A 17,724-nucleotide genomic window follows, 5' to 3' on the forward strand; every position below is an offset into this window, starting at 1 on the left:
AGCCCAGGCTTGTGGGTTCCATCATGGATTCTTAGATTTACAAAATGCCATGAATGCCCTTTTGTTCCAAGCAGTCATTTTGACAGTACCTCCATGCCAGACAGATTCAAAGGATCCTACTAAAACCCATTCACGGTACAAAGCCCAACAGGGGTAGTCATACTATTCTAGATTTAAAATACATCAACACATTCCTGTGGATTCCAAAATTTTGCACGGAATCTGCAAGGTTAGTGTTTGACTCTCTGTAATGCGTGGATAGCCAAGATGTCTCTGCAAATTCCTATTTACCCACCTCATCAATGTTTTCTGTGCCAATTCCAGTTTATCGCACTGCTCTTTGGCCTATCGACTGTTCCCAGAGTGCTTTGCGGTAGCAGAAAACCAATTTCAGTTTGCCGCACTGCCCTTTTGCCTATCCTCTGCACCCAGAGTACTTACAAAGGCACCTCTACTTGCCCTTCTCAAGGCTTCTTGTCACATGATATCTAGACAACCTTCATCCCAATGACTCTTCCTCCTTGCAGCTATCTGAAAATGTCCACAGGGCAATTAAGATGCTCACATCCTTTGGGTGATTAATTTCAATAAATCTGCTCTCCCGCCTTCCCTTCACCTGGAGTACTTGGGTGTGGTTCTGGACATATTCCAAGCTGAAAAAGATCTTTCTCAAAGAGCACATGCTTGAGAATTGATATCCAGAAGACATCCCTTATTGAGATTTGTTGAGCCAAAGCGTTTTTGTTCAAACTTCAGTTGTGGGTCACAGGAGTCCACTTATTTGTGTACTTATTTGACCCAGAGTCAGCTGATAGTGGGCCTGTTATCGGCTAAAGTCACAGAGCTGCTTCAGGCTGTGGAAGGAACTCAACCATATTGTCGGGGACCCACCGAGCTGCCTGATTGACAGCCAGCTGCACCAGCACCTCCTCCTGCCCAGGTGTTCGAGTGAGCACTGAAAGGGCACAGTGCAGAGCAATGGCTGACAGTCGCTGCTCTCCAACCCGAGTAGGTCTTAGAGCCGGTGTGGGACAGCTGCAGCATCACATCGATGCTGCGGATAAGAGATGAATTTGAAGGTTTGTTCTTTTCTATACCTCAAACTTCTCCTTTAATCTTATGTTTTAACAGTGTGAAATGTAAGCAAGCTGTGCTTGGTGGTAATAAGATTCTCTCCCTCTTTATATTGTGGAATCATTGTTTCCTGGAAATTCCTGATATTTTTCATAAACCCTCAGTACACCACAAGCATTCATTGTTTTCTTATAGTCCAATATATTTTCATGCTCGCCAACTGCATTATATTCATATGTCTGACAAGTCTACTAGCAAAATGTTAAACATTTACATGTCCGTAGTGTATATAAATGGACATATAGGGGGAGATTTACTAAAACTGGTGCAGCTGTGCATATCGGTTTCTAACTTGAGCTTGTTCAATTAAGCTTTGAAAATGAAACCTGGAAGCTGATTGGTCTTTGTGCAGAGCTGCACCAGCTTTTGCACTGTCCAGTTTTAGTAAATAACCCCCATAGTGACAGTATGGGGTAAATTGAGATGGTTAGATGAGAGCTATAGAAGCAGGGTGGTTGCTGATTTGCTTTATACACCAGAGCTTGGAAAGGGTCTGTACTTTAATCCAGGAACTGGCCATAGCTTTGCATGTGTTAGGATATTTATGCTGTGACTGTCCCTCAAGAAACCGATTTAAGGTTTCTTCTCTTGTAATGCCTTTTTTTTATATTCAAGACACATTGGGATACTTTATTTACTTGGGATTTCTAATTACATTTCTTTGTTCTGTGTCTATTTTTGTTAAAGATCTCAAAAAGATACTAAGATGACTCAGTTTTTTGGGCATAACTTTAGTGAAGAAAGATGGAGGACAGCAGCCCTGAAGAATGCTTTTTCTCTACTTGGAAAACAGCGTTTTGTGCATTCCGCAGCATTTTTCCTTCTAGCTGGATCTCTGAAGGATGCAGTGGAGGTATGAGCAGTCTGTACATTTTCATCCATAACTCTATATGTCTAAGGTGTGTTAGAATGGAGTTTAGTATGTATTGCTCTTCTTTATAAGAGACACACACAATGCATATAATTTTCCAGTTGGAGATGGTGTGGATTCAAAACCACATTAGGTACAAATGTTTCATAATTACCAAAATATGTTATGCCAGCCTGTACTGCAAGCCCTTGGACTGCCTTAGGATATCTAGTATTTCTGTAAAGGCTTTGGGGGTTAAGAGCAGTACTATGTTTAATGAGTTACTTCTGCCATTTCATGATGTCTGAGTTTGTTGTCTTGTGAATGTTTTATATTATTGGGGACCCAATCCTATTCCTTCTGTGCATTCCAGTCCAGAGATGGCTACAGGCATGTCAAGGAAAAGTCAAAAGGAATAAAAATGCAAAGGAAGCAATGGTGTTTTTATTTTATGTTCTAAATCATTATATTGCAGGTTTGCCTTGAAAAGCTACATGACATTCAGCTTGCACTGGTGATATCAAGGCTGTATGAGTCTGAATTTGAAAAATCTTCAACATATAAATCTATTCTTCAAAAAAGAGTGTTGGGAATAGCGTCACATGGCCGAGAACCAAGTCTCTCCAACATGCACGCAGACCCTTTTGTGAGGAGTATGGCTTACTGGATCCTGGAGGAATACAAGCACGCTTTGGATACCTTACTTAAGCAGCTAGTTAGGAATAAAGAAGGTAAGCACAATATTAACAGCAGAGCATATTATTTGGTGTTTATGTTTTCATAAAAAAAAAAATCCATAGTCCTTAAAAATTGCAAATGAACCGTACAGAATAGACGTAGGCATTATGAAAAATAATATAGACGTTATGTTCTTTAAGGGAAACCTGAATGTCAATATAAATTAAGAATGCAGTAAATTACCCTTTAGCAACCAGTTGAGTTTCAGGAGTGTAGTTAGACTAAGGGCTTGTTCACACAAGCAAATATTTTATTGCTTCATTGGAACGTTCCTTGTTTATCCATGGAAAACAAGGCAGTGCTTTGTCCTGTCAGCGGGGATGTGCTGGATTTTGTTTCCCTGTAAAGCAGGGGATAAAATCCAGCACATCCCTTAGTAAAAGCACCACGTGAGTTAGGCACACATTTAACTCTTTATTTATTTTATTTATAAAAATGCTTATTGGGAGCGCAGTCATTACCCAAAGGCCTCGATGCGCTCATAGAACCGACATATACAAATACAACCAAAATCTCTTATTACTGTACGATAATGATATAAAACCACATACTAAACATTTAAAAACTGAAGTACTAATATCTTACCCTAATTAGGGCCATACACTTGAGAAAATAAAAAAGTTTTTAAAAACTTCCTAAATTTTAATAAATCCTTCTCACATCTTATGTATAGAGGTAGAGAATTCCAAAATATTGATCCCTGCGCATCCAGTGTCCTCCCCCCACATCTAGTTCTTCTAAACCTGGGGACAGTCAAATTAGCCTGATTAGCAGATCTCAACACTGGGAACATAACGGGTACATTTTTCTTGTAGATACCCTGGGCCTATCTTATGGATAGCTTTGATCTTCCTAGATGTTTAACCCCTTTCCAGCCAGTGTCGGTACAGTGACAGTGCATATTTTTAGCACTGATCACTGTATTGGCGTCGCTGGTTCCCCTCAAAGTGTTAGGTTTTCCACCGCAATATGCAGTACCACTACAAGTCGCTAATCGCTGCCATTACTAGTATAAAAAAAATTACAGTATACAGTACCTCACAAAAGTTAGTACACACCTCACATTTTTGTAAATATTTTATTATATATTTTCATGTGACAACACTGAAGAAATTACTTTGCTGCAATATAAAGAAGTGTAGAGCTTTTATAACAGTGTAAATTTGCTGTCCACTCAAAATAACTCAACACACAGCCATTAATATCTAAACCGCTGGCAACAAGTGAGTACACCCCTAAGTGAAAATTGGTGTCAGCGGGGGGAGTATGGATATTTTTAAGTTTCTTGGATGTGCATCTTAAACAACACAACATACAGGGATATGGGAAATGATTATAGACACTGACACACATCCACCGACGCAGGTTGAACTGGATGGACTATTGTCTTTATTCAATCTTACCTACTATGTAACTATGGTTGTTAAGGATGCCGACAGCTGCTGTTTTCTTAAATATTTAATGATGGGACCACTACTTTATTTACCAAAAAATATTTTAAAAGTCGATGCTAAACACTTAAAAGAGCCACTAGCGAAGAAAGGTAATATACTCTCCCTTAATTTCAGATAATTATACAAATTGCAGCGCTCTATATAATAGAAATTTCTGTGATAAATTACTTAAATAAAAATGTCAAAGTTAATGACCTGAGTATTCAAAACCATGATTGTATTATGTGTAGATCCGATTGATTACATACAAACACATTCAACCAGCAAAATGTAGTGAATAAATGAAATACAATACAAGAAAGTTCATGAAGATTGCTAACTTTAAGTGCAGCATAAACACATGTAGGATATTGGCACTGGAGACAACTTCCACTGATTCAAACCAGTTGCATAATCCAAAAGTTTCTTGGGAGCTGGAACGCAGGAAAACAGCACATGTGATACTGCTAAATAATATCAACTTAAAAGGTAGCTACGTGAATGACGTGCCACTCTGTGCAAACAAGTGTTAAAACACCAGCCTTCACCTGCAGGCAATGCACGCTCACTGCCGTTATTGCTGCAAAATCAATTTGCAGCAGAAGTAGCCTAAATGATGGTAATAAATGCAGACATCAATCTGAGGAAATATCCGGTATCTTATCTACATCCTCCAGGGGGCAGTACTAATAAAGTTGCTCGATATACACCATAGGCAATAAACGGAGAAAGTGCCATATAGTCTAGTATTACTTTAACAAGGAACAGCAGCAAGAGTATAACATATAAAATCCAGATACATCCAGACACACAAAAGCATGAAAAAATTGAGCCATTGACCCATCAATTGTTGCCACACGAAGCTCAGATGTGGTTGTGTGATGTCCCTCTACAAGCTCCACCCGATGCTTTCGCCCCTGAAAAAATGCTTCTTATAATAAATAGCTTGGACTATCTATTTTCCAAAAAGGGGTTATTTGGGGCATATTTGTATTTTCCTGGCATTGTGGGGCATCTAGAAATGACATACATCAGGATTGATCAGTTTCAAATACATACCTTATGGAATATCTGTGTTTTTTTATTTTGAAAAAAAAACAGTGGTGATCAAATACCACCAAAAGGAAGCGCTATTTGTCTAAAAAAAATTATTTAAATTTAATTTACGTACAGTGTTGCATGACCACGTAATTACCAGTTAACCACGCTCCGGACCATTTTGTTGCTTAATGACCAGGTCACTTTTTGCGATTTGGCACTCCGTCGCTTTAACTGACAATTGCGCTCCCAAACAAAATTGATCTTTTTTTTCCCCACAAATGGAGCTTTCTTTTGGTGGTATTTTATCACATCTGCGGTTTTAATTTTTTGCACTATAAACAAAAATAGAGCGATAATAGATATCCCCCAAAAAGATATTAAAAAAACGTTTTTTTCCCCTCAGTTTAGGCCCATACGTATTATTCTACATATTGTAAAAAAAACGCAATAAGCGTTTATTGATCGATTTGCGCAAAAGTTATAGTGTCTACAAAATAGGGGATGGTTGTATAGCATTTTAATTAATATATTTTGTTTTACTAGTAATGGGGGCGATCTGCGATTTTTGTCGTGACTGTGACATTATGGCGAACACATCGGACACTTTTGACACATTTTTGGGACCATTGTCATTTTTACAGCGATCAGTGCTAAAAAATGCACTGGTTACTGTGAAAATTACACTGGCAGTGAAGGGGTTAACCACTAGGTGGTGCTGTAGGGGTTAAGTGTCCCCTTAGGTGTGATTCTTAATGTAGGGGGTGTGGCTTGCTGTGACACGTCACTGATCGTGTTCCCGATGACCATGATCAGTGACAGTGTCACTAGGCAGAACGGGGAGATGTTGTGTTTACACTTACATCTCCCCGTTCTATCTCTCTGTGAGACAATCGCGGGTATGCCCGCGGTGATTAAGTCACTCACGAAGACTCCCTCACGGAGATCGCAGCAGGCGCGCGCGGCTGCAATAACTGCTTCTTAAAGGGGACAAACAGGTACGTCCTTTTTACCTGCCTGTGCCATGCTGCAGACGTATATATGCGTGCGGCAAGCGGTTAAAGAGGAAGTAAACCCTGATGGGTTTTACTTCCTTTTTGTGTCACTGCAAAGGTAAAGCATAATGGGCTACTATGCATCGCATAGTAGCCCATTATGTGACACTTCCCTGGAGGAGAAGCCTGCAATGTCCCCGTCTTCCTCACTAGCAGTGAGCGTCCATTCTTCACCCCTCTTCATTCCGTTAACTGCACATGGTCCCCCGAGGGGGGGGGGGGGTTCTTTACTGTGACGCACACATGGATGATCCCCTAGTTAACATTCGGTCAGTGCTTGCAGCTGTCTCTCCCACTGCACCGATTATCCCCCACTGTCCCTGTGTGCTCCACCTTCCCTTCTCTCCTTTTCCGCCGGCTGTTGTGGGGGATGTGTCAGGATGGAGAGCAGAGGAAGCGGCTGGTAAATATGTAATTTACTGACCCCATCTTTTTCTGAATTGGACACAGTGAGCGATCGGTACCGAACGCTCTTGTGTCCTTTGAAAACTGAGCATAGTAAACTGTTTACTCTGCTTCAGTTTATGAATGAACAGGAGCCTCTGTCTCCTGTTCATTCATCTGCAATGTTGAGACTGCTGAGAAAAGGACTGTGGAGTCTCTGTCCTCAGTCCCTTTCTCTGTCTCAAAGGGGATGTGTAAGGGGTCTGTTTAGGCCACTGATATCTCGCCAAAGCCCACCAATAGAGCTATTTAAAAAATAAAATAAAAAAGACTACTGACACCATTTCCCTATGCCCTACCTGTCCACTGCCCCCCCTCCCCTAAAAAATGAAGAACGAATTAAGTTGTAAAAAAAAATGCGTAAGACTAAAAAACTATTGACACCATCCACTGCCCCATAACCCCCCACCCTCTATCAGGGACTGTACTTAACGAGGCCGAGATGCTGAGGACAGCTCACCTTTGCGACCCCCCTTGCAGTCCGCCCTCTGGAGTTGAGACAGAGGGGGGAAGGCACAAGGGGGCACCGGTGCCGGAAGCGGGGTGGTAGACTTGGTGCGTTGGTGGTAGCTGAGCAGACGTGGTACACTGATGACAGCTGAGGGTCAGGCAACTACTGACAGGAAGTTCAGGGTTTGTAAACAGGAACCAAAGACAAGTCCAGGGCACAGGCCGTGGGTCAAGGGCTGGAGAAGGCAGGGAAAGTCCGAAGATACAGGCCAGGGTCAAAAGGCAGGAGACAGCAGCAATCCAAGGTACGTAAGCCAAAGGGTCAGAAGTTCTGGGTGAGAGGAGAGTGGTCAGGAAGTCCGGGTCAAGACAAGGAGATGTGGCAACAGGTAAACACACTTAAGCTGATACAAACCAGCAACCTGTCCAGGGGAAGCTGCTGGTTTAAATAGGGGCGTCAGGCCTCTGATTGGCTCCAGGGCTGCCGCCCCTGGGGCAATTCGCGCACAGGCATGTGCCGTAGCGCAATTCTACCGTGCATGTGCGCGAATCTGTTTGAAGTAGAACTGGTACCCTGACACCCTCTTCCCCAAAAGCACTGTGAAATAAAATATAAAAAAAAAAAAAATTGTGAAAAATAGATCTCCCTACTGACACCATCCACTGCCCTATTGACACCATTCACCAGCCCCCAAAAAGCATTTAAAAAAAAAAAAAAAAATTACATTCTAAAAACATAATTAAATAAAAATGTAATTATAAAAATAAAGAACCACTGACACCATCCACTTCCCTACTGACACCATCCTGCACATACTACGCACTGCTGTACACTCCGCATTCCTCACTCCTCACCTGCACATACTACGCACAGCCATACACTCCTCACCTGCACATACTACGCACAGCCATACACTCCTCACCTGCACATACTACGCACAGCCATACACTCCTCACCTGCACATACTACGCACAGCCATACACTCCTCACCTGCACATACTACGCACAGCCATACACTCCTCACCTGCACATACTACGCACAGCCATACTCTCCTCACTTGCACATACTACGCACAGCCATACTCTCCTCACCTGCACATACTACGCACAGCCATACACTCCTCACCTGCACATACTACGCACAGCCATACACTCCCAGTGGCGTCTCCAGCTTTCATATTTAGGGGGGGCACATGGGGGGACAGGGACAAAAGTAGGGCGGCCAACTATAAAATGCAATTATATATATATATATATATATATATATATATATATATATATATATATATATATATATATATATATATATATATCTCCTGGGGCCCTTTACTACGATCCCACTATGGTCCCTTTCACATGTTCTGCAGTGAGCTCCCTTCCTACTATACTGGGGCCCCCCAGGGTGGCAGAAAACAAGAGAGATGTCACCAGCGCACCAAGAAAATATAAGGGCCCAAAGCAGTGGGAGAACTATCAGGGTTGCAAAGGTTGTCTTGCCACCGGGCCCTGGTGTTCTGTCACTCTAGGGTTCCCCAGCTGTCCTGTCCCTGCTATTTACAGAGCTGGTCTGGCGTCTGTCTCCTTGGCAGCGGCGGCAGTCTATTAGGATCTAGTGCTGGTGACATTATGGGTGCATGCAGGGGAAGGCTGGCACTATTGGTTATAGAGAGCCGAGCCCCCAGCTGGTCACCTAGCAGCAGTAATGCTGTATAACCTTCTCTGTTGACATGCTGATTGGCATGTGATCCAGGTGATGCTCCCAGTCAGATCTAATAAACACAGTATTTATTAGCATCAAGAGTACAGCCACATAAATATAATCAACCGTATGATCAGCAGCCATGTGGGCTCTATGCCTGTAAAGTGTGGGCTTTGATCAATAAAATCACTGATATTTATGACTAGGATTTGACTAAGAGCATCACCTGGATTGCATCCCGATCAGCATGTCAGAGAAGGGTCCACTGCTGCTAAGCAACCTGCAGGGAGCTCAACTGTCTACAACCAATAGAGATGGGCTCGGGTGTGTTTGAAATCCCACATGCCCAATCCCGCCAGAAAGCCGACACTCCACAGTGCTAATCAATGTATGGGCTGCCTAAGAGCTAAGACCAGCCATAGACAGTTTAAATCTCAGCTGGTTCAGCAGAAACTGGCTGAGATTTGAACCATTAATGAGCAGATTCTCTTATAATTATCACTAGTGGTTGCTGTATAGCCACTGGTGATAATCACTGTTTGTCGGGAGAATATAATTGCTGGGCAGGAGAGATATTCCCCTGTCACCAGTCTGTTGATGGGGGAATCATGCAAGTTTCTTTGCTGCAATCTGTGGATGCAGGAAAGAAATTTGCACCGTATATTATCTGCCTAACTGAAAGTGAAAGTAAATTGTGAATGTTTTGAAAGAACAGAAGAGGGGGAGGGAGACAGATCGGGGGGGACAGAAGGGATGGAGATAATGTAGTTCAGTGATTACAGTGTACTGCAGTCTGCAGTGCACACACTTAAACACGGCCCAGGCCTAGAATATCTGGTTGTGTGAGCGCTCGCATACAATACAATACAAAAATTGCAAAAAAAAAATAATTTTTTTTTTTTTTTTGGGGGGGCACATGGTGGGGCACAGCATGATGTTGGGGGGGTCAGGGCCCCCTCTGGCCCCCCCCCTAGGGACGCCTCTGTACACTCCTCAGCTGCACATACTACGCACAGCCATACACTCCTCACCTGCACATACTACGCACAGCCATACACTCCACACTATTAAACCACGCCTACATTTAGTCACTGCACTTCTTTTTCATTTTTTTGACATGCCTAGGGTCCACTTTTGATTTTGCACACAGGACCACTCATTTCATGATACACACCTGGGTTTACTATTTGCCAAAATGAACACCGCATCCCATTCGTTGGGAGTTAAGGTGAAGTATGTGTTTATACTTGGGATTCAGGCTATCATAAGAAAGATGTTTCTAATAATTTTGTATAATGTACATATAATTGTATGGTATTGGTACCATATTGCTAGGCACAATTACATTTGCTTACAATGTTCCTATCAACATTATTTGTCTTGCAGACGATTCTTGGAGCCTGTCTTCAAGTTGTGATCCATCAGTCTTCAATTTCTATAATTTTTTAAGAACGCATCCCATGTTATTGAGACATAATTTTGGTTCTTCAGAATCGCCCTCTACCAAAGTGTGCCTATCTATGGAAAATGCTTTGGCTGACAAAATTAACCTAAGTGAAAGAAGGTTATTTTTCACCACTGCCCATGCTCATTTAAAAGCTGGATGTCCAATGCTAGCCCTCGAGGTATTATCCAAAATGCCTAAAGTGGTGAAAAAATCAAAGCCTCTACTTCGAACATCAAGTCTGGCAGATACTAGTAAAGTATCCACTCCTGTATCTCCCTTACATGAAGAAAAGAAAGACTCCGCTTGTGACTTTGACTGGTCAAGCTCCATGGTCAATGGTTTATCTGACTTATCCTCTACGAAGCAAACACATTCTGTCAGTTCATTAGATTGGAGCCAACCATCAATAATAATCGAAGATGAGCCCTTAGAATTAGAGTGGGATAGTGAGACAGAATCTGAGGCATCTGGATTATCAATGAAGCATGTAAAACCTTCACAAAGCACAGAAAGCAATAAACAAGTAATGACTGGTGAAAGTTACTCGGATTCCTGTAGCATTGATGAGAATGATTTTCTTAGTCCCACAGAAGATGTGATCGCTGCCCAGCTTAAGTTTAGAGCTTGCCTAAAGATTCTTACTGGGGAGCTGCGTACATTATCCACGGGTTATGAAGTTGATGGTGGAAAACTGAGATATCAGCTGTATAGCTGGCTGGAAAGAGCAGTTGTTGCTCTTCAAAAGATTTGTAAATATTGTGTTAATGTGGATGATCTGAGTTCTGTGGGAGCTGATGAATATTCTTACAATGATAGCTTGGATGACTCTTTGGATCAAGCAACATCAAAGCAGAGAAAAGAACTCCTTGAGAGACGTCAGTGGCTGTTAAAATTTCAATCACTGTTAAGAATGTTCCTGAGTTTTTGTGTACTTCATGGCTCTCATGGTGGTGGTTTGGCCTCTGTACGTATGGAATTAATACTACTTTTGCAGGAGTCACAGCAGGTATTTTCCTTCTGATTTTATGCATGTTCAACCTCCTCATTCTTTATTTCCATATAGTTGATTTTGTCCTTTTGTGTAGCAAATCCATTTCTAGAACACAAATATCAAATTTCAGGTTCATAAGCTACTGTAAAATCCCGTGTTGAGGCGTTGGCTTAAAAGAAAATTGCAATACCCAAAATACAAAAAACAAAACTTGGAAAAACAAAATGTCCATCAAATCTGTGCATAAAATAAATAACCAAAAAGTCCTAAGATTGATTACACAAATACAGACTTCCAATCGATAAGACTAATAATTTTTATCTGATTACATCACAGCAGAGACTGAAAAAGAAGGCTCTCCCTCTGATAGTAGCAACAGCAACTCAATATTATGATACCTTCTACTCTTTATTCAGTAATTCCAGCACTAGCTGATGAGGACCTGTATCATGTCAGCCCATGCTTTGGCACCAAGGCCATATGTTCTCATAAAGGACACAGACGAGTGCATTACCATATGACTTGCAATGGTTTTCTGAAATGTAAATCCCATGAATGGCCCATTCTTACATGTGCACTCTGCTGTATTGCATTAACACCGGCATGCTGGCGAGTGCTGTGTTAAAGAAGTTCATACTGTATACTGTATTTTCAATGCAACATAGCAAACAAAATAAACTCTGCACCCTTTTATTTAAATGCAGCACACCACAACACAGTTATGTCGTAACATGCACTGATGCAAAGGTGCGTTTTGCAGGTGTTTTGAAGTACTATTTAAATTGAATGACAACACAATGCACCACCTGAAATACCACAGTGCAGTGCTGTGAATACAGGCCTAATTAGGTTGAAGTCATGGTAAATTTGGATGGACAGGAAACATAATTAAAATATATCTGAACCTTAGAACAAAAATGCAATACGTTGTAAATTACTAATATGTAGATGTGGTGGATGCACGCTAAGTATATTTTCTGCAACAACCGAAAAATAAACGTTAATCCTGCCACATTAATCCAATGACTTCCTGTGCTCTGAACTTAAAGGGTTTGTAAAGGTACAATTATTTTTTTTTTTTCTAAATAGCTTTCTTTACCTTAGTGCAGTTCTCCTTTACTTACCCCATCCTTCGATTTTGCTTTTAAATGTCCTTATTTCTTCTGAGAAATCCTCACTTCCTGTTCTGTCTGTAACTCTACACAGTAATGCAAGGCTTTCTCCCTGGTGTGGAGTGTCGTGCTCGCCCCCCTCCCTTGGACTACAGGAGAGTCAGGACGTCCACTAACACACAGCTCCTTTCTCTATCTGCAACGTAGAGAGCGTCCTAACTCTCCTGTAGTCCAAGTGAAGGGGCGAGCACGAAACTCCACACCAGGGAGAAAGTGTTGCATTACTGTGTTGAGTTACAGAAGAACCGGAAGCGAGGATTTCTCAGAAGAAATGAGGACATTTAACAGCAAAATGGAAGGATGAGGTAAGGGAAGGAGGACTGCACTAAGGTAAAGGAAGCCATTTAGGAAAAATAGATTGTACTTTTACAACCCCTTTAAATCTCCAACAATGTTATTAGATTTTCCATCTGTGTTTTACAAACTACAGATTACTTCCAGCCTATGTTATTGAAATGAGTAGGGGAGGTGTTTCTAGTTAAAATTAGAAGAGCATTGTTATTGCCTTAGACATGTGTTACCAGCAGGATCGCCAAGTCAGAATAAAGGAAAATAAAGCACCCACCACTTCTAGTGTGGGAGAAGTGTGGCACACACAGGTGTGCATTCTGAATATTTTATTGTGATTTCTGAGTTGTTGCATGGTGACGCACAGTTTTACCACTTCTACAAGAACTTTTGAAGCTGGTTTATTTTTTTATAATATATATATTGCAATGCCCTAAATTTCTTGAACACACGAATATTTTAATGGGTTGCGCCTTTGTAATTGCTTTTACTAAATTACTTTATTTGTATTTTATATTAAGAAAATAATAATGTGGCACTTACTCAAATTAGTGTGATAAATCTACAAATATTAGAAATGTATCACCTAAAATACTATAAGTGAACAAATAAAGTATAAATTATCCTTCATAAGCAATACTGTGCACTAATCCAAAAACGATACTTGAAGACAACGGGGTAGAAATAACAATAATAAAATGTGATAAACTTTTCCTTCAATAATATAGTGCAATAATTCCAAAGTGACAGTACAGTGAATCAATGTGTACGTTCCTCATCATAAAGTTCATATAAAGTGCTTGTGCAAAATGGCAAGGAAATCCAATTTGTCCAAATGCTTCCATCATCCGCTGTGCGCTAGTGGTTTGCCCAAGCCTCTCAGCTTGGACATAGACCCCTACAAGTCGAGTCAAGCCTCTGTATAAATGTAACTCCTGGTTTCACGGTGGTCTAATTCTTTTTCAAGGGACACCCAGCCAGATGGATTACAACGGCTTGCACTAGCGATGTAAATTCCTTTTGCAAGCTCTTCTTTCCCATCATATGCAGTTTACATGCAATAAAAAAGAGGTCTCCATGGTGTAGTATTCAAATAAACTTTATTACAACGTAGTAACTTACAGTGAAAATTGGTGCTGTTCAGTTTCACAAACAATGGAATTTCCGGAAGTGACATCACCTGGATCTTCCCAACGCGTTGTCACTGATCACGTGACTTCATCATGGGCATGGAGTCGGGTGTCCGATGTCGGTCTTATATAACACAATCCTCTGTCATGGTAACCACAACGGTCTAAACGGCTCCTATTCTGACATATATTCTAAAGCTTGACACAGCGTAGTATGGATATAATGAAAAATCTAACACAAATTTCACATAATAGTAAAAAAGATACCTAATAATAAAAAGTTGGTGACATTCCTATATATTGCAATAGTCTAGTCAATGGGTGGCGCTGCTTCATTAACAAACATAAAATAACACCCATCAGATAAAATAAACCCATAAATTGAATGAGTAGCCGCATCTAGTGGATAATTAGGAGAAGACCATGAAATCTAGAAGAAATATCTACAAAAATCTATAAAATCAGAAAATATAATTAATTTGATGTAAAACCATTAGATCAAATGCTACATTATGTCCTAAATGTGTCAATGTGAGTAACTCGTGGATCCACCTAGTTTCAGACTGACTTAATTTAATAATTTTGTTATCACCACTCCAGTGTGGTTTGTATTTCTCTTCCGTTTATAGACGGACACAGCCTTCTTTGACATTAGGGTTATATCCGCTTTCACTAGGAGAGTTTAGGCAGAAAAAAGAACTTAAAGTGTTAACAAACACAAACCTCAGTGCAGCTCCTCCCAGGGGGCGTGGCCCCCCCGGGTATAACCCACACCCTGCTCTAGCAGCCTCAGTTTTTTCCTGCCTAACGACAGGAGACAGGAGAGTCAGGCACTCTGGTGATTTTCTCGCTTTTTATTATTTTGTTCCTGCATTTTTGAATCCTGTGATTCTTCTATCAACAGCCGACTGGGTGACAGGCTGGGTCCTCGACTCTTGTAGTCCCCCCATGTTCGGTCATCGAGCGTGTGCCAGCCCTCAGCTCAGCTTTGGGACGTCCCCGACAGGCTTCGTTGCTCCAGGGGCGGCCGGGGAACATTTTGTTCTAGGGCACACATATGACCGGTCTTTTATGGCTTTGTCACAGTGTGTCTGGCCGACAGCCATGCCGTTTAGCGGACGTTGGATCTGTCTGGGATACCTCCAGCCGGTGGTCGCAGGACGGGTAAGTTTTGGCCTCTTGCTCAGGTAAGTGGTCTGGCTGGAATTTTCCCCTGGGGAGGTCGACTGAGGGTTTGCCCTGCTTTCCTATCTCCCTTTTTTCCTCTCCCTCCTTCCAGTTTCTGGGTGATGGCCGTGAGGTGGGGGGTCCGCTTGGGGGGCTCAGTCTGACCTGGGGGCTGCTACTGCTGTGGGTGCTGTGTTTTTCTGTGCTGCCATATGTGCGGGGGGGGGGGGGGGGTCCTGTGGGCCTATATACTGCGTGTGTCACTGGGGCTTAGCTGTGTGTTTTTTTGAAAAAAAACACAGTTTTCGGGCGCCATTTTGCCGCTGACGGCGGTGTTATATGGTGCAGTTGTATTTGCGAAGGCCATTTTCTCGGAGCCCGCAGACAAGTCGGCGGCCATCTTGATACAGCTCTTGTGCCTAGGATGACGGCGCGTACGGCTCTGCACATTTTCCTTTGGATGGCGCGGCACAGGCATCGTTTTTGGCTCTCGGCAGCGGCGGTCTGGTCGCACGGTGAGTCCTCTGGGGGGGGGGTTTCCCTGTTCTCTGTAGCGGCTGGGGGGATGTCCTGTGGAGCCTGCCAGTACTAGGGGATGTTAACCCTTGGTGTCCCTATTCCTGCGGCCTCCAGGGATGCTGTGCTGGCAGTCCCTGAGGCGTTTGGGTCAGGATGGGAGTGTTGGAGGAATGTGGGGACTTGCTATTTGTTCCCCCCTCTGCCTCCCTCTGGGATGTTATTATTTTATTATTTATTTTTTCTGACTGGGAATCAGGCCTCGCTGAGGCGTCAGGCTCTGGTTCTGTTTTTTTTGTCAGTAGCTTCTGGCTGAAGTCCACACGGACTGTGAGGATGGCCCTGTTTCAGGGTCAGCACTTGATGGTGCTGTTGTTGGGGCTCTTGACACTGCGGTGCGGTTTACCATAGCTATGGTGGATTCGGCGGTGGCATCAGTGGTGTCAGTCCCTTTTGGGTTCCGTGCCGCCACGCACTGCAATATGTGTTTTCCTTGTGTTCCATGTCTGGAATATGTTGTGCAAGGATTGGGATCAGTCGCAGGGTACAAAATACTTTGCGGTCTGTCCCCTCTTTTTTGTGGATGATTCCTGTATCAGGGTGTGTCCCCCCCCCCCCCTGTGTTCAGCTGGGTAGCTTGTTTTGGAACAAGGCTGCCACATTACCTGTGGAAGGGGCTCCTGCTTTTGGGGACTCCGCTGATAGGGGTGCTGTGGATGTGGTCGCTCCATATTCACAGCGGGGGGGGGGGGGGGGGGGGTGAGTCCGGTTTTGGCCGGGACTCGGGTGTCGCAGACATTTCCCGGACGGGGAGCTGGAGGCGCAGAATGCTTCTGTGACCTGCGTGGTCCTGACCGACCAGTTGGTACTAGGTCAGATATTTGTCTGCGTGTCGACCCTGGATATGCTCCCCTTGCTCTCCAGGGCCTCCGCCTGCGTGGTGTTTTCTGCCCTGCCATGTATGGCTAGGGGTTGGTCTGCGGACGGTCTTTTCAGTAGTCCCTGGTGGTATTACCCTGTGGGGGTGTACGGCTTTTTGGGGTGTCTCTGAATGTCATCATAAAAGATGCCACGGGCGGTGTGAGCACTCTGCTCCCGCAATCTAAAAAAGGGTAGGTGCCTCACTGTAGTCAAGGGCCCTCATTTACTATTCCCCATGCGGTTTTGTTTTCGCCCACCAAGTGCGGCAGGAAAACGTTTTCAGGGGGCTAGGACGTCCACTGAGGCCACAGACGCCCCTGGTGCCGCAAGCCCAGCAAGCCTGTTTCCGCTTGGAGGTTTGCCTCTGCTCATATCTCGGGTGGGGGGCTGGCTCCGCGGATTCGCGGCTCGGTGGAGGTCTCTCCTCTCCGACCGTTGGTGTTGCGAAGTAGTTTCCTTGGGGTACGAGATCGGATTTCTCTCTTGTCTACCAAACAGGTTTTTTCCCTCCATCCTCTGGCTTCCTCCGGCTCGCCGGTTGGCTCTGTCAGGGGCTGTCCAGGATCTTCTGGTCAGGGCAGTGATTGTGCCAGTTCCCTCGGAACAGGCTCAGGGGTTTTTCTCCAATCTGTTTGTAGTCCCCAAAGGAGGACGGGGTCTGTCCAATCCTGGGCCTCAAGGCCCTTGTTTGTTTTTTGTCAATGTGCAAAATTTCAGGATGGGGATTTTCTGGCGTCCTTGGATGTCATGAACGCGTACCTGCATGTTCCCATATGCTCAAAGCACCAGAGATTCTGGGCTTTGCGGTCAGGGAGGACCATTTTCTTTTTGTGGCCCTCCCGCTCGGCTTGGTGTCGACACCACAGGTTTTCACCGAGGTGCTCATCCCGATACTGGCCCGGCTGTGACGGCGGGGGTTTGTTATCGTGGGATGTCTGGACGACATTCTCCTACAAGCTTCTTCTAGCTCTGAATTAGTGGAGCCGTGTCTATCACGTGTCAGACTCTCCAAGAGTTTGGCTGGCTTCTGTATTGTCCAGAAGTCAGTGTTGATTCCGTCTCAGGGACTGGAATTCCTGGGACTAGTCCTGGATTCCGCCGGGGCGGGAGTTTTTTTCTCCTAACGGAAAAGATTCAGACTCTGCAATCTGCTGGACAGCAGTTGTCGACCTAGTAGTGGTCATCTCTGCGATTCTGCATGAGGGTTCTGGGTCTGACGGTGGCCTCTTTCGAGGCGGTTCCGTATGCCC

The 17,724-nt window shown here is 43.6% G+C and overlaps 1 protein-coding gene across 2 annotated transcripts in view; it reads left to right on the top strand.

Annotated features, from left to right (window-relative positions):
* DMXL1 (Dmx like 1) overlaps nucleotides 1-17,724 on the top strand; it is a 212,268-nt gene that overhangs the window by 117,476 nt on the left and 77,068 nt on the right. For both annotated transcript variants that reach the window (XM_040343979.1, XM_040343987.1), the window contains exons 22-24: nucleotides 1,822-1,987; nucleotides 2,460-2,715; nucleotides 10,229-11,295. In XM_040343979.1, the coding sequence (XP_040199913.1) occupies nucleotides 1,822-1,987; nucleotides 2,460-2,715; nucleotides 10,229-11,295 (1,489 nt within the window). The remainder of the gene's footprint in view (nucleotides 1-1,821; nucleotides 1,988-2,459; nucleotides 2,716-10,228; nucleotides 11,296-17,724) is intronic.

Source organism: Rana temporaria, chromosome 1 (genome assembly GCF_905171775.1).
Source record: "Rana temporaria chromosome 1, aRanTem1.1, whole genome shotgun sequence".
NCBI lineage: Eukaryota > Metazoa > Chordata > Amphibia > Anura > Ranidae > Rana > Rana temporaria.